General features: G+C 43.7%; 2 protein-coding genes across 2 annotated transcripts in view; one reads left to right on the top strand and one right to left on the bottom strand.

Moving 5' to 3' along the window:
• LOC115257630 (rho GTPase-activating protein conundrum) overlaps positions 1 to 25,646 on the top strand; it is a gene marked incomplete in the record, with an annotated part of 391,231 nt that overhangs the window by 54,395 nt on the left and 311,190 nt on the right. The window contains 1 exon segment of the mRNA XM_062851367.1: positions 6,185 to 6,233.
• Positions 808 to 4,071, bottom strand: LOC109401448 (uncharacterized). The gene has a single exon (XM_029864842.2). The coding sequence runs from the start codon at positions 4,069 to 4,071 to the stop codon at positions 808 to 810; it is 3,264 nt and encodes a 1,087-aa protein (XP_029720702.2).

Raw genomic sequence — 25,646 nt, 5'->3', positions numbered from 1 at the left:
ATTTCGTGCTTCTTCCATATCATGCACGTTGATCATAAATTTCTTTGGTTTTTCTTGTTTAGACAGTGACAGAATTTTCCTCATCTTTAAGTAGTAAGCAGTCGATCTAATCAAACGATTGTAATCCGAAAATCGTCTAATGTCAGGCAGATCTATGATATTTTCGTGTTCGTCCCTTTGATGAAAAATTGTTTCTTCGATTGCTTCACATTCCATATGATAGTTCACGGACTCATTTGATGACATCGTTAAACATTCTTGATTTGGCCATTCACTCTGATGGTATCTCAAGAATTCTGGACCACGCAGCCAATCAGACATGTTCATAAATTTTGATGATTTAGTCGCAAGATCTGCAACATTTAAACTTGCAGGAATCCATCTCCACATCGCAGTGTTATGTCCGTTGTCTTTGATCTTGGAAACTCGTGATCCTACGTAGGCAGCTAGTTTCTCCTTCGTGCAGAGCCAAGCCAAACATATTTTCGAATCAGTCCAGAAGTAAGTTGCGGATACTTCAACTTCCAGTTCTGTCTCTATTACCTTCATCATTTGGCTGGATAGTACGCATCCTTGCAGTTCCAGTCTTGGCACAGTTTGAGACTTTAGAGGAGCTACACGTGATTTGGCCATAACCAAAGCAACGTGTGTTTTGTCCGGACACCGATTAACCATGTAGATTACGCTTGCAAAGGCTTTGTCACTTGCATCTGAAAATGCGTGCAGTTCTACACTACGGAACGACGGAATTTCGGGGAAATAGTATCTGGGAACTCGAATCTCTTTCAGCTGTGCAGTTTGTTGGAGTCATTCTATCCATTTTGGAGCCAAACCATCAGGAATTTGATCATCCCATGCAATTTGAAGACGCCACAGATCTTGAAACAGTATTTTCAAATGTATTGTAACTGGAGACAGTACGTTCAGTGGATCAAAAATACTCATCATAAACTGCAACAACTGCCGCTTAGTGGGAATATTAGTTCCGGAACGCAGAGCTTCGTCAAGCTTCGGGAAATTCAAGGGAAATACAAATTCATCGGTACTGAGGTTCCATTGTAGACCAAGAATGTGGACCTCCGCACTCGGTTCAGCTCTCAGCGCGGGATCGAGGGATTGCAAAACAGCATCGGAGTTTGAGACGAATTTAACCAGTTTGAATCCACCGTGTTCATGTGCCGCGATTACGTTCTTCACCAAATCGATCGCTTCTTCCTCCGTATCCGTGGAATCAAAATAGTCATCGACGTAATGCTGTTTGACTATTGGGCGTACGACTCCTGGTAGACGATCTTCGAGTTCCTTAGCGTTGAAGTTCTTAATGAATTGGGCAATCGATGGAGACGATACTGCGCCGAAAATCATTGCCATCATCACGTAGACTTCGGGGGGATCTGTGCGGTTCATTCCGCGCCAAAAGAATCGCTGGGAATGCTGATCTTGCTCTCTGATCCGCACCTGGTGAAACATTTCCTTGATATCCGCCATGAAAGCCACCTTCTTTTGTCTTCCTCTCATTAGAACTGCTATCAATGGCGGAACGAAATCGGGTCCTTTCAGTAAAAGATCGTTCAAGGAGAAACCATGAGATTTTGCTTTTGCGTCCATCACCAAACGAAATTTGTTGGCACTCACTACACTGAAATGTGGCAGATACCATGTGTTCGACGGTTCATCCAGTTCATCGGGTCTGAGCTTCCTGGCGTACCCTTTCTCAATATAAGCATTGATTTTCTCACAATACTGCTCAGCAAATTTCGGGTCTGCATCCATCTTCTTCTCCATAATGCTTAGTCGCCGGAGTGCTTGTGGCTTACTGTCTGGGAACACAAAATTGTTATAGCGGTAAATCTGTCCAACTTCGAAACGATCATTACATCGATTCAGTGTGCGGTTCATAATGTCTAATGCTCGTTCATCTTCTTCGGACATTTTCGGACCTTGATCTCGGATACCAAAATCTTCAACTTTGTATAGCTCTTTTATCATTTCGTTCAGCTCTAGATCTTGATCGTTTGAACAGAGAAAAACATGGAATTGATCAGCAATATCCGTTGTGCCAGGTTCAATCGCACCGTGTATTGTCCATCCAAGATGACAACGCGTTAGTTGTAGGCCTCTTTCTGAATACTGGACTGTTTTCAGAGGAACAATAAGGCCAGCATTGTTGGATCCAATCAAAATTTTAGGAGTGGCATTCTGGATCATCAGCAACTTTTCCTCATCAAGAAGCGGATACAGGCGCTTGATCCTGTCGATGTCGAGGTTCACACGAGGAAGATTCATGTTCTTGATGGTTCGCATGTTGTCCAGTTCATACCACTTAGCCTGCTCGCTAGGCCCAGAAATTTGGAAAGACAGGATCTTTGACTCGGAATCGTTGTGCAAAATTCCGTTTGTCCAGCGGTAGGTCACAGGAGAAACTGGACCGCTCAGCTCCATCTGATCAGCAAGCTCCGAATCGATCATCGAGAGTGAAGATCCTTCATCGAATAGAGCGAAAACATCCTGAACTTTACCATGACTTCGAATTCGAACTTTACCAACACGCAGCAGAGTGGTCACATTCCTACCATTGACGTGGCAGACATCCTCAGCATCCTTGTTTCCGAACTTGCGAAATGGTTTTTTACTTTCTCTATCCGAGTGCACTAATTCATGATGATTTTTGTTGCATACTGCACACGTTCTATCAGATCGACAGTTACGGCGCGAATGGTCTTGCTCCAAACAAATGTAACAAACGTTACACGATCTCGCAGCAGAACGGCGTTGCTCAACGGAAAGTTTGGCAAACTTATCGCACTTGACGAGGCTCAGATGATCATTGGCATTGCACAGTGGACACGTCTTTTGTGGGTCTGCTGGACGAGCGTTGACATTCAGAACAGGTGGCTTGGATCTGGTAAACGGCACATCTCTACGGTCATCTCTACGTTCTTTTTTATTGAGGAAGATGGGGTTCAAGCTTGCCAGTTGGTTTTCCATTTCATCCTCCAACCACCGCGAAAAAACTTGAAAATCAACGATCGTGTCCTGCTTCAGCAAAAACGCTTTGTGGCGTACCCACATTTGCTTACTGAATAATGGCAGTTTCTCGACCAGGTGGGAAATGAGCTCAGGGTTCATCAGGTACATCTCAGCGTTCACATTTTTCAGCGCCACCGCGGTACCGATAACAGCGTTGTAGAAAGTACGGAAAGATTCGATGTTTCCTTCCTTCACGTAATCCAGATTTCGTAGTAGCTCCAGTCTGTTAGCTACTACCCACTCAGTGCGGCCGAAATTGGATTTCAGCATTCGCATTATCAGGCTAACGTTCTCAGGAGCAGACAGTAAACATTCCACAGCCTTGCGTGCTTTGCCCTGTAGAGCGTTGTTCAATCTTCTGAGGTTCTCTCTATCGGTTAGCTTGTATTCGTCGGTGGACATCTTAAATTCGTTTTCGAAGATTGGCCAGTCATTGATGTTTCCAGAAAACTGCGGTAAATCCTTCACGTGTCGATTTTGAAGAGCCTTGAAAGCGTGACACAGTACGTCATTCACACCCTTCTCAGGGATATCACGCTGAACAGCTTCGGTGCCCGCATGATCGACGTTTTCTGCATTCTCCATTCCATCGTTTCGGTCAATCCAGTTTTGTACACGTTGCATGGAGCTACAGGTCGAATCTCCAGAACCGGAACGCAGCTCACTTATCTGGATAGCACGTTCGCGTTTTCGTTTGATGAACTCTGCCTTTTTCTGCTCTCTCTTGAGTTCCAAATCTTTCTGGATCTTGAGCTCTTCCAGCCGTTGCTCAGCCAAAATCCTATCTTGCTCCAACGACGCACGTAACTCCTGTTCTTCTAACTCGTCGACAAGCTCCAGAGCTCTGATTTGGCTTTGCGTTTTGCTCACTGCTGACTGCCTACTTCTACGCGAACGATTACTCACACTACCAACGGACGCGGAATCTCTCACCGATTTTGACAGCGACTTATGACTACCAGATTCTACTTGTTCATTATCAACAGCCTCATTAACAGCAGGACCTATAGGTACATTTTTCGCTACGGGGGTTCTTTGCATGGTTGCTCGTTCTAGTTTCGGGATTTCACAATAATAATCGATAAGGTTTTTTGGGACTGTACCTGCGTTACACCGTCTGGGACGTCGCAGGTGATCTTCCATATAAACTGGAAGCTTGGCTTCGAAGGACCAAATGTCAGCAACAGGGGACACTTCAGGGTTCGGTCGGAATCTCGGGACGTACCTGCCGGAGAGAGGGACCAAATGTCAGCAACAGGGGACACTTCAGGGTTCGGTCGGAATCTCGGGACGTACCTGCCGGAGAGAGGGACCAAATGTCAGCAACAGGGGACACTTCAGGGTTCGGTCGGAATCTCGGGACGTACCTGCCGGAGAGAGGGACCAAATGTCAGCAACAGGGGACACTTCAGGGTTCGGTCGGAATCTCGGGACGTACCTGCCGGAGAGAGGGACCAAATGTCAGCAACAGGGGACACTTCAGGGTTCGGTCGGAATCTCGGGACGTACCTGCCGGAGAGAGGGACCAAATGTCAGCAACAGGGGACACTTCAGGGTTCGGTCGGAATCTCGGGACGTACCTGCCGGAGAGAGGGACCAAATGTCAGCAACAGGGGACACTTCAGGGTTCGGTCGGAATCTCGGGACGTACCTGCCGGAGAGAGGGACCAAATGTCAGCAACAGGGGACACTTCAGGGTTCGGTCGGAATCTCGGGACGTACCTGCCGGAGAGAGGGACCAAATGTCAGCAACAGGGGACACTTCAGGGTTCGGTCGGAATCTCGGGACGTACCTGCCGGAGAGAGGGACCAAATGTCAGCAACAGGGGACACTTCAGGGTTCGGTCGGAATCTCGGGACGTACCTGCCGGAGAGAGGGACCAAATGTCAGCAACAGGGGACACTTCAGGGTTCGGTCGGAATCTCGGGACGTACCTGCCGGAGAGAGGGACCAAATGTCAGCAACAGGGGACACTTCAGGGTTCGGTCGGAATCTCGGGACGTACCTGCCGGAGAGAGGGACCAAATGTCAGCAACAGGGGACACTTCAGGGTTCGGTCGGAATCTCGGGACGTACCTGCCGGAGAGAGGGACCAAATGTCAGCAACAGGGGACACTTCAGGGTTCGGTCGGAATCTCGGGACGTACCTGCCGGAGAGAGGGACCAAATGTCAGCAACAGGGGACACTTCAGGGTTCGGTCGGAATCTCGGGACGTACCTGCCGGAGAGAGGGACCAAATGTCAGCAACAGGGGACACTTCAGGGTTCGGTCGGAATCTCGGGACGTACCTGCCGGAGAGAGGGACCAAATGTCAGCAACAGGGGACACTTCAGGGTTCGGTCGGAATCTCGGGACGTACCTGCCGGAGAGAGGGACCAAATGTCAGCAACAGGGGACACTTCAGGGTTCGGTCGGAATCTCGGGACGTACCTGCCGGAGAGAGGGACCAAATGTCAGCAACAGGGGACACTTCAGGGTTCGGTCGGAATCTCGGGACGTACCTGCCGGAGAGAGGGACCAAATGTCAGCAACAGGGGACACTTCAGGGTTCGGTCGGAATCTCGGGACGTACCTGCCGGAGAGAGGGACCAAATGTCAGCAACAGGGGACACTTCAGGGTTCGGTCGGAATCTCGGGACGTACCTGCCGGAGAGAGGGACCAAATGTCAGCAACAGGGGACACTTCAGGGTTCGGTCGGAATCTCGGGACGTACCTTCCGGGAGACCGTATCCGGTATCAGCAACTAGGGACTTCCTTCAGGGAGGCGGATCGTACCAGATGCCAGCGATCGGGGACTTCCTTCCGGGAGACGGACCGTACCGGATGCCAACAACCAGATTATGTCGCTGCGGTATTTCTCTTGCGGATTTCGGGGGTCAGGTTCAGTTCGGAATTCTTGACTTGGGACTAATTTCGGGACTGTAGGTTTGAGTTTTTTCAGGTTTGGAGGTTTGAGTTTTTGGTTGAATTGCTTCTGCTTCGCTTGAAAGTTTTTGAAGTAATGACAGATTTTTTTTTCTTTTATGCATGGCCACCTATGACCGTTTCATGGTCATCATCATGACCTCGTTGCTATCGGTAACACTCATCATCTAGTATTATCAAGTCATTATTAAGCATATTCTGAATTCATTTTTTTTCTTTTTTTCAGGTACGTTGCTCCATAGTTCATCGCAGTAGATTCGTAACAATCAATAAAGGTAAAATATTTCTAAAATCCAAATTCATTCATCAATACAAGTTGTATACAGTTTCATCGTATTAAACGTGTTAATTTGTAACTGAATCAGTGCATTTTGGAGAATTGAAAAAAAAATGTGACGACATAAACCAATGTTTCTAGCACTATTAAAAAAATGCCCATTGATCGAAAAGCAAAACTTTGCCAACTTCCGTTAAATGCAGGTGAGAGTGACAATAAACTTCACCGCGCAGCTATTACCCACTTAACAAAGCTCAACCATCATCGTGGTCTCATACTCTAATATCGAATTCCATCGGCGTACCGTGACAAATTTCTCCACTTAAACGCTTTTGAGATAGGGCATGGCGGCAAGCTCCAGTTTCGGCCAACCAACCGCAGGCATAAGGCAGGCAGACGGTGGACGGTGGTCATTGGTCAGCCAGACTGCAAATTTTTTTATGGCACCCACAGTTTGGCATCAAAACACGTCAACCACTTGCCGTAGTCGCTCAGCGCCAGCCAGCCAGCGGTGGTGTCCTCCAGCCCCGGTCCTGTACCTAGTGCTAGTTTCAAAGCAAATGGATAGTAGTTGATGAAAGTGGCTACAATGCCCAATGTGGCACGCTTTAACTTTAACACACCCAATCCTCAACAAACGCACGAGGGCGAATGTGCCGTGCCATACGCCGTGCCGTGCCGGTAAAGGGGCGTCCGGTCGACGAAATTTTCCCCGGACTTTGGGCAAATTAATTCAACGCACGCCCGCTTTCGTCGTGGGTTTACAAACTTTGAAACGGTGTGAAGTTTCAGTGGGCTGCGAGTGCAATGCGGGATGTTGGGGCGTTATGGGCACCCCATGTAGAAAGAATCAGACCGCTCTGAAATAAGAAACATCTTAATTGGTGGAACTCATAGAGAAATTATCTTTGGAACTCATAGACTCCCAGGTGGAACTCCTAGAGAGACTCCTGCTGTAATTCCTAGGAAAATCTCGGTGTAAGTCTTAGAGGAGTTTCCATCGGATCTTCTAGTGGAATTCGCGGTTTTATGGAGTAATTCAAGATTAATCTCTTACAACATTAGCTGGATATTAGCGGAGGATAATCAATGAAAACAAAGGAAATAATTTTTGCAACAAAAAATTGGAAATCCTAGTAAAATTCCTAACGGAACTCTTAGAGACACTTCCGGTGGAACTGCTATAGGATTTTCTTGAGGAACCCCTAGAGAGGAATGCTTTATGAACAATTCCCAGTGGAACTTCCAAAGCAATTTCCGGCGGAAGAATTTCCGGTGGAACTCCGAGAGGAATTTCTGATGATTCTTTTAGAGGAATTTCGTTGAAATTACTAGAGGATTTATTGATGGGGCTCTTGTGGGAATTTGCTCATGCCTCTCTGTTATAACTTCTTCTTTCGATCAGAACTAATGGAATTACCGGCAAAATTCCTTGAGAATTTCTCGTTGAATTTCCTGGTGTTTATTGTTTATCGGTTGTTCGGGCCCGTATGAAGTTGATCATCAATATTAACTTCTTTTCTCGATCAGCCAAGATAGCTGTGTAGTGTCGGTAGCGATTGTCTCAATTGGCTAAGAATAACACTACGGACCGCCTGTTCCGGTGGTAAGAGTCCACCAACAGGTGACCTCTAATTCATGGTGTGATGCGGCTTCATGCTTACCGCGCCTAGGCATGAATGGCTAGGGGGGTCTAATAAAAACCTAATCGCAAACGGAGCCTGTGGAGTACCAGGGCGCCCTCCACAGTATGTTGCCCTTACTGCGCTAACCGGAGCAATGGTGCAGTGGACCTTGTGTTTCTCCGAGACAATCGGCTGCCCTTCTTTAGTCTCACTTGAGGCTAAATAAGGGCGGGATTATGAAGATGTTGTTAATTAGTTTAAATTTTCACCTATATGGTTTCGCATTATGCGATTTACACAGTGTATTCTGTGTATCCTCGCGTTGGGCGTTTTCCAATCGATACCGATCTGGTTTTGTTGCTGCTGTTATTTGTTGTGCTGTTGTTGCGAAGAGTTTAATCTTGCCTAGTTTGGGTAGTGGCTACGGTTAGGATAGCTCAGACCGATCTTCAGCATAAAAGAACAGCAACAATTTGGGCGGTATTTTCGACTGGATGTCACCTGGTATCTTCAATTGTAATGGCTCGGCAGTCTTATTAAAGAATTAAGCGAACTACAATGTTCTCGCTCCGACGTTTCGGTCCTGGTTTGGGACCTTCTTCAGGGATCTATAATTTATTCACAATAAGGACAATAATTGGACTCGTATTTGACATATAAAGTTACACATAAAACAATTTTACAAACATAAAGGTGTTTAAATTTACATTTTTGTAGTCTGTTTTAAATTACTTACAAAGAATTGTTCGCTCTTGTCCTAATACTTTTAACCTGTCGTGTTGTTCTTTTCGTTCAAACATTTGTGGAATCCTATTTTGTGTTATAATCTTAATTTCAAATTGTCTGTGTTATAAAATCGTCTACTCACTGTTGTAGGTGTACTAAACGGTCAACGGTATTGTATGTTGTTCTAGTAGCGGGAGTATTTGGCGTTTTCTTTGCACTGTTTCACTGTCGGGTGTAGGCGAGTCTAATGTTTTCCAGTTTTTTAAGATGGTTCCTGATTCTGATTTTGTGTTTGTGTTAGTATTGTGTTTGGTCTATTGCTATTAGTGTTATTGTGGTGATGGTACTTTTTTAGTGTGTGCATGATTCCTGTATAACTAATACTTAACCCGTCCGTATCGGTCCGTTTGTTTATATTTTTCGTCGTCAGAATGTGGCAAATTTCTAGGATGGGAAGTCTCGTTGGTTTATTGCTGGTGTCTAGTATTGCTGGGTTGGAGTAGTCGAATGTGTGCCCTGTCGTTGCGCAGTGGTGCATTATAGCCGTCCTTTCTTTCCATTGGTCAAGTTGTATCTTTTTGAAGTCCTCATCTTGCATTTCCATAATTTTATCGAGTTTGTTTTTGTCCGATTTGTGTCCGTAGAGTCGTGTCTGTAGTTTGTTCGTAGTTAACCCTACATACATAGCTTCGCATTGTTGACATCTTAGGCTGTATATGACGTTGCTCCTCTGCTGCTTTTCGGTTGTCCCTTTCATGCGCGTGTACATCCCTCGTGTTGTTGTTGTAGTGACATATGCATATGTTTGCATATTGCCCTGTCTGTTGTATGTGTTTCGTTATCAGCGGCGAAAGCTTGTCGATGTATGGGATTGATCTGTATATCGTCTCATCATTATTGGTTTGTTCCGTCCGTGTTCGTGTCATGTTTCTGTTGTTGATCATTCTGTTGATTAGTGTTATGGGGTAGTCATTTGCTTGGAGTTCCTCTCTGATCGTCTGGTTCTTCTCCTCCTGTGTTTTGATCGTCGAAAGTTTGTTTACCCTTTCAATGAGGTTGTGTGCAACATTTGTTTTTAGGTGTATTGCATGCATAGAGTGGAAGTTCAAAAATCGGCCCGATGCGATCGGTTTTTTGTACCAATCGGTTGAGAACGTTTGGTTCTCGTGCCGAATGACTAACACGTCCAGGAAGAGAAGTTGCTGGTTTTCTTATACCTCTGCCGTGAATTGCAGTTTGGGATAGTAGCTGTTGAACGCTTGCAGAACATCGTGAATTTGCTCTTGCGGTATGCAAAGAAACAGATCATCGACGTATTTCTTGATGATCGGGATCATGATGTGTAGTGTTGTGACTACCGTTTCTATCAGTGCGTCTGTGACAATTTCTGCCAAGACGGGTGATAGTGGGCTTCCCATAGCCATACCAGCTATTTGTTTGTAGTGTTGATTTCCAAACTTAAAATAGCTGGATTCAACACAGTGTTGGACGATTTCCAAGAAGAGGTCGAGGTTGATGGTGGTTTTTGTTTTGATGTTATCCCATTGATGGATGATTCCCTTTCTCACCAGTTCGTATGGAATGTTGGTGAAAAGGGAGACCACATCGAACGATACCATGATGTAGCCGGGGGGAATCGTACATTCATTCATGAATTGGCTGAATTCAAACGAACTGTTGACGCTGTAGTGGACGGAGATTGATGTTTGGAGGATGTTCGCGATGTACTTTGTGAGTTGGTAGTTGGGTGCTGTCATCGTAGGGACCACGGGACGCAATGGCAAATCAGCTTTGTGCGCCTTTAGTTGACCGTAAATTCGTGGGCATACTGCTGTGTTCGTTCGCAAACGTTTGGCTGTTTTTGCGTCGATTAAATCCAAATCGGCTAGCCGGGTGACGAAGTTGTTGTTTTGTTTTTGTAGTTTGCTTGTGGGGTCTGACGTCATCGTAGCGTAGGTCGAGGTATCTGCACAACACTACACATCATGATCCCGATCATCAAGAAATACGTCGATGATCTGTTTCTTTGCATACCGCAAGAGCAAATTCACGATGTTCTGCAAGCGTTCAACAGCTACCATCCCAAACTGCAATTCACGGCAGAGGTAGAAGAAAACCAGCAACTTCTCTTCCTGGACGTGTTAGTCATTCGGCACGAGAACCAAACGTTCTCAACCGATTGGTACAAAAAACCGATCGCATCGGGCCGATTTTTGAACTTCCACTCCATGCACCTAAAAACAAATGTTGCACACAACCTCATTGAAAGGGTAAACAAACTTTCGACGATCAAAACACAGGAGGAGAAGAACCAGACGATCAGAGAGGAACTCCAAGTAAATGACTACCCCATAACACTAATCAACAGAATGATCAACAACAGAAACATGACACGAACACGGACGGAACAAACCAATAATGATGAGACGATATACAGATCAATCCCATACATCGGCAAGCTTTCGCCGCTGATAACGAAACACATACAACAGACAGGGCAATATGCAAACATAAAAATATGTCACTACAACAACAACACGATGCAAGGGATGTACACGCGCATGAAAGGGACAACCGAAAAGTAGCAGAGGAGCAACGTCATATACAGCCTAAGATGTCAACATTGCGAAGCTATGTATGTAGGGTTAACTACGAACAAACTACAGACACGACTCTACGGACACAAATCGGACAAAAACAAACTCGATAAATCTCGATAAGGGGTCTCCAGTTAGCCTAGTGGTTAAGGCTATGGATCGCCAATCCGGAGACGGCGGGTTCGATTCCCGTTAAGGTCGGGAAAATTTTCTCAACTCCCTGGGCATAGAGTATCATTGTGCTTGCCTCACAATATACAAATTCATGCAATGGCAGGCAAAGAAAGCCCTTCAATTAATAACTGTGGAAGTGCGCAAAGAACACTAAGTTGAAGCGAGGCAGGCCAAGTCCCAGTGCGGACGTAGAGCCAGAAAGAAGAAGAAGAAGAAGAAGAAACTCGATAAAATTATGGACATGCAAGATGAGGACTACAAAAAGATACAACTTGACCAATGGAAAGAAAGGACGGCTATAATGCACCACTGCGCAACGACAGGGCACACATTCGACTACTCCAACCCAGCAATACTAGACACCAGCAATAAACCAACGAGACTTCCCATCCTAGAAATTTGCCACATTCTGACGACGAAAAATATAAACAAACGGACCGATACGGACGGGTTAAGTATTAGTTATACAGGAATCATGCACACACTAAAAAAGTGCCATCACCACAATAACACTAATAGCAATAGACCAAACACAATACTAACACAAACACAAAATCAGAATCAGGAACCATCTTAAAAAACTGGAAAACATTAGACTCGCCTACACCCGACAGTGAAACAGTGCAAAGAAAACGCCAAATACTCCCGCTACTAGAACAACATACAATACCGTTGACCGTTTAGTACACCTACAACAGTGAGTAGACGATTTTATAACACAGACAATTTGAAATTAAGATTATAACACAAAATAGGATTCCACAAATGTTTGAACGAAAAGAACAACACGACAGGCTAAAAGTATTAGGACAAGAGCGAACAATTCTTTGTAAGTAATTTAAAACAGACTACAAAAATGTAAATTTAAACACTTTTATGTTTGTAAAATTGTTTTATGTGTAACTTTATATGTCAAATACGAGTCCAATTATTGTCCTTATTGTGAATAAATTATAGATCCCTGAAGAAGGTCCCAAACCAGGACCGAAACGTCGGAGCGAGAACATTGTAGTTCGCTTAATTCTTTAATAAGACTGCCGAGGCATTGCAATTGAAGATACCAGAACAGCAACAATCAATCTTTACAGACTTATGCAAAATGGTTCAGCCCAAGTGGCATTGGTCCAAGAACCTTACTTCCGTAAGGGGAATTTCTATCTAGGAAACCTTGTGAACCCGGTGTTTGCTACTTTCAGTAAACATGAAATGGCAAACTCGTGGGGGCCGGATCACAACGTCCGAGGCCATACAGTCCCGGACATTAAGTCGCGTTTTTTTGCGAAATAGCGTCCAAAAGTTTGGATGCGTCATTATATCCTATGTGCCTTCTTTCCTTGGACTTCGTGGCGTATCTGCAAGTTCGGACGTTATGCCCCGAAAAAATGCGCCATAAAGTCCTGGGACTTTATGGCCTCGGACGTTATGATACTGCGCCTCGTGGGGGCCGGATCACAACGTCCGAGGCCATACAGTCCCGGACATTAAGTCGCGTTTTTTTGCGAAATAGCGTCCAAAAGTTTGGATGCGTCATTATATCCTATGTGCCTTCTTTCCTTGGACTTCGTGGCGTATCTGCAAGTTCGGACGTTATGCCCCGAAAAAATGCGCCATAAAGTCCTGGGACTTTATGGCCTCGGACGTTATGATACTGCGCCAAACTCGTGTGTCATGCCTCGAGCCTGTGTGCTTGTCAACAACGCAATAGTTGCTACACTCATCTCTGAACTAACCACCAGAGATGTATGTGCTATCACAATTGATGTATCTGTTGTAAACCTCAACAGGAAATACGTCTATTGTTCGGTTTATTTACCGCATGATGAACCATCCCCTACGGATGCTTTCAAACAAGTCATCGCATACTGCACTTCAAAAGGCCTTCCGCTAATTGTTGGCAGTGATGCTAATGCTCACCATATCATCTGGGGCAGCTCAGGCACAACTTGAGAGGCTCCAGTTTGATGGAGTACTTAAGTAGTACAGATCTTGCATTACTTAACATAGGCAACCGCCCAACCTTCATGGTATCTGCTAGAGAGGAAGTGTTAGACATAACGCTTTGTTCTAGTAGAATTAGTCACGAGCTGACAAATTGGCATGTGTCAGATGAAGAATCTTTATCTGACCATCGCTACATCTTGTTTGAACATTTAAATGTTACTTCGCAAACATTGCGTTTCAGGAATCCCCGATCAACAAACTGGGATCTCTTTACTGATTTGGTTGCGTCCAAATTTCATGGATACTCACCATCCATTGACACTCCAAGTGACTTAGATGATGCCGTTGATACTACAACGACCTTCAACATGGAAGCTTTTGAAGAAGCATGCCCTCTACGGTCTGTGAAGATCACAAGAGGAACCCCTTGGTGGAACTCTGATCTGGCGAAACTCAGGAAACAATGTAGAAAGTATTGGAACAGACGACGTTCGGCTGGTTCGGAGGCTTTCAGGTCGGCTCGCAAGGCCTGCTCTCCGCAAGGAAAGATCTCCGGTCTGCTGAACGATCCGGCTAGAAAAACCTTTGTACAAATGTTTCCAGCTTGAGTGAAGTCAGTCGGTTAAACAAAATCCTTGCGAAATCTAAGGATTTCCGAGTGAACGAACTTCGTTTTCCAAATGGCGATCTGACTTCCTCTGATGAGGAAGTTCTGGAATGCTTATTCAGCACACACTTCCCTGGATGTGTGGATATTACATCTTCGGATGAACCTGATGTCTTTTCTTGTAGTTATGATTCTTTAGCTTCGGCTCGGAGTATTGTAACTATAGAATCGATTGAGTGGGCTCTTAATAGCTTTGCTCCTTTCAAATCTCCTGGGGCAGATGGGATTTATCCTATTTTGCTTCAGAAGAGATTTGATCATTTCAAACATGTTTTGAAAAAAAAAAATATTTGTTGCAGTTTTGCTGCAGGGTATATTCCCAAATCCTGGAGGGATATTACTGTAAAATTTATTCCGAAAGTGGGTCGTGCGTCGTATGAAGAAGCAAAGAGTTTCAGCCTATCAGTTTGACCTCTTTTCTTCTGAAATGCTTAGAACGCATTGTGGATCATCACATCCGTGATGTTCATCTGGCCAACGTGCCTCTTCATGTGAACCAACATGCCTACCAATCTGGTAAGTCCACTGTGACTCTTTTACACAAGGTTGTTTACGATATCGAGAAAGCATTCGCTCAAAAGCAATCTTGTTTGGGTGTTTTCTTAGATATCGAGGGTGCCTTTGACAATGTGCCTTTCGATGCCATATTGGAAGCCGCACGGAGTCATGGTATATCTTCAATGATTTCCAATTCGATTCATCAAATGCTCAAAAACCGATATCTCTTTTCTACATTGCGTCTAGCAAGGATTAGGAAATTGAGTGTTTGTGGATGCCCCCAAGGGGGAGTCTTATCACCGCTTTTGTGGAATCTCGTAGCAGATACGCTATTGAGGCAACTCAATAATTTCGGTTTTCCTACTTATGGTTTTGCCGACGACTACCTAACATTGTTAGTTGGTATGTGCATCAGCACCCTTTTCGACCTGATGCAAAACGCCCTTCAGGTAGTTGAAGGTTGGTGTCGCCAATATGGCCTTTCGGTTAATCCGAGTAAAACATCTATTGTTCTTTTCACGGAAAGGCGAAATCGTAATGGCGTTCGACCTTTGCGTCTCTTTGATTCTGAAATCGATGTGACTGAACAGGTAAAGTACGTTGGAGTCATTCTTGATTCCAAGCTTTCATGGACACCTCACATTGAGTTCAGAATCAAGATAGCTTGTATGGCCTTCGGGCAATGCCGGCGTACTTTTGGTACAACTTGGGGTCTAAAACCCAAGTATATCAAATGGATTTACACAACTGTGGTTCGGCCAATACTGGCTTATGGATCTCTTGTGTGGTGGCAAAAGGGTGAAGTGAGAACGGTCCAATCAAAGTTAGGCCATCTCCAAAGGATGTGCTTAATGGCGATGTCGGGAGCGTTCTCTTCAACTCCTGCGGCAGCGCTAGAAGTTCTCTTTGACGTTGCCCCACTACACATTCATCTCAAACAAGAAGCACTTTCTTGCACTTACCGGTTACGGGTACTCGGTCTACTAGAGGAAACTCCTGTGAACCGCACATCAACACACACCTCGTTGTTTCCACTTTTGGTGAATTGGGACAAAATTGTCCTTGCTCCAAGTGATCTTACAATTGCTTGTAATTTTCCATATAGGACATTTTCCACGAAATTCCCTTCCCGGGAAGAGTGGACATCTAGTTATCTGGAAAGAAGTATTTCAGACGGCATCGTATGTTACACTGATGGCTCCCTTCTCGAAGGTCGAGCAGGTGCTGGTGTTTCAACTGTAGCGAGAGCGAATCAGATAGCACGAAAACAAGATGATATAAATCTGGCTTTCCTCGGTGTTGACGCGAGTAGTACGGTGATGGCTCGTGACATAACCAGTTCCTGAAGCCTTTCAAAGGAGTATTAGAGGGATCTGTACAGGTTTCATAGGACTTCGGGTTTTTTTTGCGGGTTCCAGAGTAGTTTCAGAGAGTTTTTTCAGGGGATATGTAAGGTTCCAAAAAATGTTGGGAATGAGGTGGTTCCAAGGCAGCTTATGGAAGAAATCTTGTGATTTTTTGTTTGTTCCATGGGGTTTCAAGGGGATTTTAAGTAGTATCCGGGGGCTTAGATGTTTTAGGGAGCATCCATTTAGTACGTCACACTAAAATTGGGAATTTTCGAACCTCCCCCCTTCCCCCTTCGTACGGGTTTTTCGTATATGTAATACATTGCTTGTCACACTTTCACAAACTCCCCGTGACGTACTTAATGCATGCCCCCTTATGGAATTTTAGATGGTTTCAGGATATTGAAAGTGCATTTTAACCTTCCGTAACTCTCGCGGTTGGCCACCATCGTCAGCACTACCTACGCTAATGCTGAATACAAAAAGCGAGATTTTTTCAACGTGTTGTACAAAATACAACAGCGCGATCGCTTGAGGGTTAAAGGAATTTCAGGATTTCAGGTTGCAGGGGGTTTAATGAAGTTTCAGGGAGTTTTTTTCTTGGCTTCATAGGATTCTCAGGGCCGCTTCAAGGGTTACAAGGAACAAAGCGTCCAACGACAAAACTTCGAATGCCAAAAAGTAGAATACCAAAACGTCAAAAGGGACAAATCGTCAAATGGACAAAACGTCTAAACCGAGTAATCTAAGTAAATATGTATTAAGTTCTTCATTTGAAATCCTTTATTCACTTTTCAACTTGTGCTTTCGACGTTTTGTCACCCAAACATTCTGAAGGTTCTTAGGGAGCTTCCATAAGGTTTCAGAGGAGAGAGGCCTTCAGGAAGTTTCTGTGGGTTCCAAATGGGTTTAAAGGGGCTTCGGCGTTTTAACCCGGGATCGGTCACGTTGTGGACTGAGTACACGCGCCATGAAAAAAGCACATTTCAGGCCAAACATTTCAATAGGTCCTATCTGCATTTGGGAGGCTCTCTTTGTTCACTTTCTCTTTCAATTATTGCAATGTAATGGTACACTTTTCAACTATTTTTGCAGTACAAATCGAAAGACGATTGTTTTGACCATCGTTCAATGCAAGGAGAGAATCATAATACAAATAAACAGCTGAGATATTAACGAAAGAGAGGGAAACCAAAGAGAGCCTCTCTTCTGCAGATTGGACCTTTAGACATGTTTGGCCTGATTTTCGGTACACAGCGTGAGCCTGGTGTCGCTAAGGGTGGTCGAAGACGCGACTGTTTGAGGGTTAAGGAGGCGTTATCGTAGTGTTAATAGCATGACAACCACTGAAACTCTAGAAAAATTAAACCTCTTTTAAAACTCATGAAATCCCCTTCGAACCCTCATAAAACACTCCCGGATATTCCATGAAGTTCTTGTGCTGGTACTCCATTGAGATTTTCTAAAACCTCCTTGAAACACTTTGAATCGCCATTTTTCTGCTTCTCCTTTATGGCAGAACTTTCTTAAATTTTCCTGAAACACTTTGTTAATATTTATGGAGCCCTCTATAATCCACTTGAAACCACTATGAAACTACCTTTGTCACTCCACTAATACTCACCTCATTAAAATTCACTGATACCTTTACACTTCCCTCTGGAGCTTTGTTGAGTTCCCATAGGACACTTCAATAATGAATTTTAAGCAAATTCGTGGGATATGGTTTACAAAGATATTTTATCTATTTTTTACTGTTGGGGCTGTTGGGAGTTTCAGGAGGCTTTGAAGGCTTCTACGAGAACTTCAAGGGAGTTTTTATAGACCTTGGTTCCGCGTGATAGATCGCAGTTACCTGAAGGTGTTTGAACATGAACAGTAGGATAACTCGCCAATTGTTGCACACTTGCTTTTCTAATGAGGTGTTTGCTTGTAGATCCGCTGACCTATATCCAAGGTGGTACTAGGGGTCCTAAAACTGGCATAGAACTCACCACTTTTTATCAGATAGTTCCATGAGGCTGTTTAGGCATGAATTTCATTCATAATGCTCCATTGATTTTGCTCGTGGATCCGATGGCCTATACTCTAGGGAGTTCTCGGACACTCTTGGACAGCCATTGAACTCATACCTACATAACACAAAGATGTATGAGCCTATGTGATTACCATCCTCATTATTTGTGTTCGCGGTAGATCTCAAGTTATGCATGTAAGCGATAACTCAAGAAAATTGTGGGGATCGTTAAACAGTACATAAACCCTTCTCCTCCCTCGCTCTTGAATACGACCTACACGCAAAAAAATCCGTTCCGATATACGTGAACTCCCAATCACGGCAACGAGAACAAACGGGAACTATGCATAGCAACGATAACAACAATAAGAAATGTACACCGTGAACTAGATGTCACGGTATCGAGAACGCCCATATTGACAGCTGGAACTAGTTCCAGTTCACGGTGTATATTTGCTTGTTCTCATATTCGCGATTGTTTGTTCACGTTTATCAGAACGGTTTTCTGAGCGTGTACCCTTAACCTTGCAGGGCCCATATAGCCGAGGCGGTAAACGCACGGGTATTCAGCATGACCATGCTGAGGGTGACGGGTTCGATTCCCGGTCGGTCCAGGATCTTTTCGTAATGGAAATTTCCTTGACTTCCTTGGGCATAGAGTATCTTCGTGCCTGCCACACGATATACGCATGCAAAATGGTCATTGGCAGAGGAAGCTCTCAGTTAATAACTGTGGAAGTGCTCATAGAACACTAAGCTGAGAAGCAGGCTTTGTCCCAATGAGGACGTTACGCCAAGAAGAGAGAGAGAGACCCTTAACCTTCCCAATGCATCACGTTGGAACTAGCTTACTGACGTAGTGTATGGTTTGGGTTAAAAATAATCCTAATGCACAAGGAGGGTTAACTCCCCTACTGCTTCAACACAGCCAAATTCCATTTAGGTAACGTTACCTCAAAGATATCTCAGAAATAGATTTTACTTAAGGACAAGGTATTTGGAGTACATAGCTCAAAATTTCTAGAGCACCGTTTTTTAGAACCGTTGAACGGATTTGGATGAAAATGCATCACGCTAATTGTTCAGTGGTTGTCAGCAGCGTGATGCATTTTAATCCAAATCCGTTCAACGGTTCTAAAAAACGGTGCTCTAGAAGTTTTGAGCAATGTACTCCAAATACCTTGTCCTTAAATGGATGCTACATAAAAGGATGTTCCATTGTAAAATGAACCACAATAATCCTTATGATCAGCCGGGGCCTGTGGCGTAGTGGCTACACGTTCGCTTCATAAGCGGATGGTCATGGGTTCGATCCCAGCCCCGGCACTACGTCAGTTGCTCTTCTTCCCCCCGAGAGCGGCCGGCACTTGACCCTCTCTGAGCTCTCATAGCTCAAACGGACCCGTATAATTGGATATCGGCAAACGGCAACCCATCATGAACGACCCCCAATTGGACTGGAAAAGGAACAACAGCCACACATCATTTCATCATCGTGCTCATCATTCTACCAAGGACAGGGTAGAAAAGTGAAAGCAGCACAAAGGCAAACCAGTTCGATATAGTAGAATAAGAATATAATAGAATACATTTAGGCACTGTACAAAGTGTAAGTGCAGCCGCCAATTGGAATCGCTCACGTAGTGCCTTAGTGGACAAAAGAGCTGTAAAATAGGTTAAGTGGTTAAGAATAAAAAAAAATCCTTACGATTCCCAACCTGCCCCTAGTTCCCTCATAAATCTTTTCGCAATGAGCCATAAACTCTGTCACGTCACCACCCAGCCCATCACTAAAGAGACAGAGAGAGTGAACGAGTGTGTACAAAACACTTGACGGTCGAGTTGTCACTGCGTTGGTTGGCTCCTATCCTATCGCATATGGTGAGTTGAGATCTTTTGTTTTTGAACTCAATTCCAAACCCCGGAATCGGTGCGCTACATTTGCTGTGTCTCTTTTTTTTGGGACCTGATTTTGTGCACATATTCGTCAACAGGTGATCCAGTTACAAGAGAATTGCTCATTGAGTCAAGAGTTGGATCGTTGGATTCAATATGGGAGAGTTGAATTTTTATGCAAACTACATTCCGTCAGCTTACACTTAGAATGAGTGTTTTAAGTGGGTTTTGCATTGTTCATGGACGGACGAAAAAGGCGGTTCAAGTCGGCGCCTTTCCGCCCTCAGATTCATTCAAATGAGCGACCTAGAACGCTTGTTTCTCACCTTGAACGTTTATTCTGCAGAACAATGGCAATGGCAGGGATACGATCGTCACCGCCTCAAAATTCGTTGCCCCCAATTCCAAATTCGTCCACATGTGTCAACTAACCCAGAATAGACACTTGACCGTTAAAACGCCTTTTTTTTATTCTTCGGCCAACCAGCCAGCAACCCATCAATCACTCCTCGCTCGCTGGTGCGGTTACAAGTTGCGCGGAGATCAGAACGACTTTGAACTCTAAGTTATTCAAATTACCTGCGTCGGTCGGTCCGTCGGTGCTATTCGATCGCGGCCCACGGAGTGCGACATACGATCACCGATCGACCGCGCCGCGAGCGCTTGATCCACGCCACACACGGACAGCTAAACAGCTAAACTCGATCGCTTGACAAGGTCAAGTTGCTAATAACAACTAGGGGAAGTCACACGATTTGAATTCACTGCACTGCACTGTGCACCAGTGCCGGTGGGCAGGTAGGGGCGGTGCGACAACTCTCGAACACTGAGTCAGGCTATTCGATTGAAGCTATAAAACTAGCCACACGAAGTCAGTGTGCCACCTATCTGCTACAACCTCCTATATTGAGGTTTTTAATTGACTTCTTGCATCGTCCGTGCTCAGGGAAGTGAGGGTGTAGACCGATGAGTTTGTTCCAAGACATGTGTTTTTACACTACTCTGGATTGGCTTCACCCATCTGGTGCAGCGCACAGCTCGGAGTAATAGGAGAAGACGTAGGTGTGTCGAGTTCTCTAATCACCCATGCTCTGGCCAAGCAACAAGCAGCGCAGCGATGCAAACAATCTGTTGTTCCGCATCGAAGATATTGAATGTCAGACTAATTAGTTGGCTCGTGTTCATGATATCTAAAGCATAGGTGAATTGAAGTGTTTGGGAGCGACAGTCAGTGGGTGGATTGAGATGAAATTGAGTCGAATATGTAATCGTGACGTCGTCGGTTATAAGGAGACTGCTACAAGCAGGTTTTTGTAAGAAATAGTGTGGGATTAGAACAACGTCTACGTATTTTGTTTTATCTATAGTACCGTTGTTGTATGGTATATACCACTGTGTCGACGACATAGGAAAAAACTCGCATGGGTTTTAAACTTGGTCATCGCTCATAACCAACGAAGGGCTAATTTTTGCCATCTTAAACATAAATACAGAAGACGCGGAAAACGCGCAAGTACTCAAAAACAGGTACAGAGACGGCGAATGCAAACATATTTATTAATTAGCAAAGATATTTATCATTTAATAACTGTGGAAGTGCTCATAGAATACTAAGCTGAGAATCATATTTTGCCCCTGACAGGATCAACTGCAACCGTTGCGCAGTTTTGCATACTGTCCATGGTATTATTGGCGGAGCCAGCATTTTCTTTTTTTCTTACTCACTCTCCTAAACTTGCACGAGAAAGAGAAAGATGGAAGAGGAAGCAGTTTGCCTTCTCTTTCATCCCGCTCTTTATCTTGCATGTTCAGGCAATGTATAGGCAGAGCTGAAAAATATCAGACCTCTTAGTAGACTGCGTGACCACCTTTACTATTACTAGAGGCCGATCAATACCTAGACGATAATAACAAGCTAAAATATGAATTATTTCACAATCAAAAACCACTTTACAGTCTTCGATAAACTTTTTCCTGCACACTTTACTGGTTACTAGATTCATGAAATTTGACCAGAAGTGAAACTTTTCATACTGAATCCAATTCAAATTTGAACCATATCACAGAGTGCGAGGAGCAACCAGTCGGATCATGCGCAGTAATTTTAGACGCAAAAATGGGATTGAAAAAAAATGTTTGAGGTTGATGCAAATTAATTTCAATTTTCCCATGCAATCCCCATTCTACACCTCAGGAATTTGAAAAGGTGTGATTTGATGAGCCTACTTCAGTTATGTCAAGATTTTGTTCTCTTACACATATGTATCGCTTGCATTGATGCATTGATTATTTTCACTGTTTTCACCAGTTCCTATGAGATACCCGGAACCGGTTCCAAGATAGTACCTATTGTCTCAAATATGGTCTGAGACTAGTTTCTTGCTAATTGTTCAACAGGTTTTCTGAAAAGCTGAAAATTGATGTGCAATGCAATGCAAATTTTTCAGTATTTTTTGGGTTTGGTACCAAAATATGACATTTTTTTCAAATATCTCGGAAACCAGTGGAGATATCGCAATTTTGAGCACAAATTTGGCCCAATTGGGTTCTAGAATCACCGATTTAGTCTAGAAAAAATAAGTTTGAAAATTAAATTTGAAATGATTTTTGAAAGTTTGTTCTAGCAAAAAATTCACTTGAACCCTTTGCGCCACCCCTAAATATCAACCGAAATCGTTCATTTTTGTACAGCTGACTTATTTCGACTAGTGGATCACTTTCCACTTGAGAAATCATATATCGGAGAGATTTTTTGAAATTAGCCCCACCCTACTCTGGGAGGGACCAGAAATGAAAATGCAACAAACCCACGGCATTTTCGATCATCTGATAAATGGAAAGCAGGAAAATAGTCTCAGACCGGTTCCGGATGCCTCGCTGGAAGTTACCAAATATAAAAGAGAACTAAACCGATGCACGTGACACATCAAACAGCGGCATTTTCGGTAACCTGATGAACAGCTAGCAGGAAAACAGTATCAGATCATATCTGAACCGGTAGTGTTCCGGAACCGGCTCCGGATGTCCCGCCGGAAGTGGCCAAATATAAAAGAGAACCAAAACCATGCATGCGACACATCAAACCGTGGCATTTTCGATAACCTGATGATCGGTAAGCAGGAGAATAGTCTCAGACCATATCTGAACCGGTAGTGTTCCGGAACCGGTTCCAGATGTCCCGCCGAAAGTGACCATACACAAAAGAGAACCATACCCATGCATGCGGCACATCAAACCACAGCATTTTCGATAATCTGATGAACGGTAAGCAGGAAAATAGTCTCAGACCATATCAGAACCGGTAGTGCTCCGGAACCGGTTCCGGATGTCCCGCCGGAAGTGGTCAAATATAAAAGAAAACCAAACTCATGCATGCGACAGCGGCATTTTCGATATCGCAATGAACGGTTAGCAGGAAAACAGTATCAGATCATATGAACTGGTAGCGTTCCGGAACCGGTTCTGGGTGTTCCGCCGGAAGTGACCACATATAAAATTGAACATAACTCATTCATGCGACACAACAAACAGCGGCATTTTCGATAACCTGATGAACGGTTAGCAAGAAAACACTATCAGTCCATATCTGAACCGGTAGTGTTCCGGAACCGGTTCCGGGGGGTCCCGATGGGTGAATGCAAACTTTTTAAGGAGTGATGTGTACGCATATGGTCAAATCTCAACCGTTACATAGTAATTAACCTAAGATGTTTTTGACTTTGCTTGTCTCAAACTGGCTATAACTTGAAAATGGTCAAACTACAGAATTTAAGCTCGAAAATATTGTTTTGCCTTTCTGGTGCACCGAAGTGTACTGAAAGGCTATATGTTCACTGCCATATATGGCGTCTCAAAATTCAAGATGGCGGCAAAAATCTCAAGACGGCAGCTGTTTAATGGAGGTTCACGCTCTAAAACCATTCAATATGGGTGTATCTGATATGGGGAAGAAGTCTGGAGCCCAAAAATAGCGACCAGAATTTCCAAGCTGCTGGACATAAATCCTAAATGGCGGCTCAAAATTCAAGATTGTGGCTGTTGTTTAAGAGTTCAAGGCTAAACAATCAAAAACCAGATATATGATATGATCTCTGATGCCATGAAATGGATTTCTGTTAAACGTATGAAAGTACGATATTCATCAACATGTCACTTGAGTTGTGTTGAAATGTGTTTTCGAAGGCACGAGAAAGGCACCATCACCGCTAGGTGGATTAATTAGGGTTTTTTAGATAGTGTTTCTACTTCCAGAAGAGGCCTGTCTGTTTGCTGCTACCACTTCCGCTTGTAATATTACACGTTCCGTCGAATTCCATACTGCAGCATTACCGATCACGCTACGTTCTTCTCATCCGATATTTCTCTGGACTTCTATTCGCTGCACTTCCATTCCGTTCTACTCTATCAAGTAGAGATGGAACTCTGCTAATTTTAAGCGTCACCGAAGGCACCGCCGTCTGTTGAGATGTCATAGTAACTTTGTATAAAAGTGTAAGTGCGTATGAAGGAGATTTACTCCTATTATCAGGAATAGTTCCACCTTCATTCGTGGGTGCGCTGCTATTAGTAACTACCGTAAAATGGGGTAACTTTGATAGTTTTTCAGCGAATTTTCTCAATATTTTTACATGTAACAGTATTCCCCCGTGTTTTATATTTTTTGAACAAGTACTGGAGTATCCGTTATCAATTGCAATTAAAAGATTCGATAATCTGGAATATTTTGGATAGCTTTTAGTTTTTCATATAACCGAAAATCAGATTTTCATTTTGGGGTAACTTTGATAATGCCCTAAAAACACATCAAATCTCAAAAAATAATCACAGATTGAAATCTTAGGAGTATGAACATGATGAGAGAAGGCTTGTGGAATATGTTAGATAGAATTTTTATAGCAAAACATTGATTTTTTACTAAATTCAACATATAAAAATGAGTTTGTGGAGTATTGAGTGCAAAACACAATAAATTTAGCTATCAAAAATCATTATCTTTGTAATAATGAATGCTTAATGGTACATCAACATATGATTATATGCTATTCATGGTTAGTTTTCTTTGTTTGGGTTGTTTTTTAATGTTTTATTAACAAATTTTGAACAACATACATTTATCTACATGAAATTACAAGGGCATTGCATACTTTTAGGCGTTTATCAATGCATGGAGATTAATATCCCAATTTACAAAATTGCTTCCATTTCGTAAAAACACACTTCGTTAAGAGATTTAAGGCCAGATTTGGAATCTACTATGATGAATCTATCGAGAATAAGAGTCCATTCATTGAAAAAATAGTTGTAACGAAGTCGTATAGCAGATTGTTTGAAGGGGTTGATAAATGACAAAAATATCAACAATTTTTATTTTTTGCCCAAAAAGTTGTACATAAACTAGATTTTAATGAAAATACGTCTAAGATAAACTCTCATATGTATAAAATTGATTTACGTTTGCCTTTTTCTTAACTGGTTGAAGGAATCATAGTTATAAGATAAATTACGCAATGCCTGCCGCACTATCAAAGTTACCCGCATTATCAAAGATACCCCATTTTACGGTACCGATTTTCAGCAGTGTTGCTAGTCCTCTTGATAAATGGATCTTCCTTTCTACGCAGGGATGGCATGCACCTCAGTGTGAGTGCAAGTGTGCGCGGTTTTATATGAAAATGAGCTGCACCGTGCAAATTTTCAGTGCGGAATGTCATCCATGCTTCTACGTACCCGACGATGCTTTCGGCTGCGTCGTTTATGGCTGCTTCGGCTGTACTCCAGCAGCATCTTAGAGAGGCCACATCAAGCTTCGTCCGGCAACCTTGCCTCGCGATTCTGCACCTACAATGCGTCTTTGTCATCACCAGTGCATGGTTAATAAGGCTAAGGTTGAAGAATCTAATCTCGCCCCAAGGCATCAAGTA

Source organism: Aedes albopictus, chromosome 2, assembly GCF_035046485.1.
Source record: "Aedes albopictus strain Foshan chromosome 2, AalbF5, whole genome shotgun sequence".
Classification (NCBI taxonomy): Eukaryota; Metazoa; Arthropoda; class Insecta; order Diptera; family Culicidae; genus Aedes; species Aedes albopictus.
Note: the sequence above shows the minus strand (reverse complement) of the source record. Positions and strands in the feature narration are given on the sequence as shown.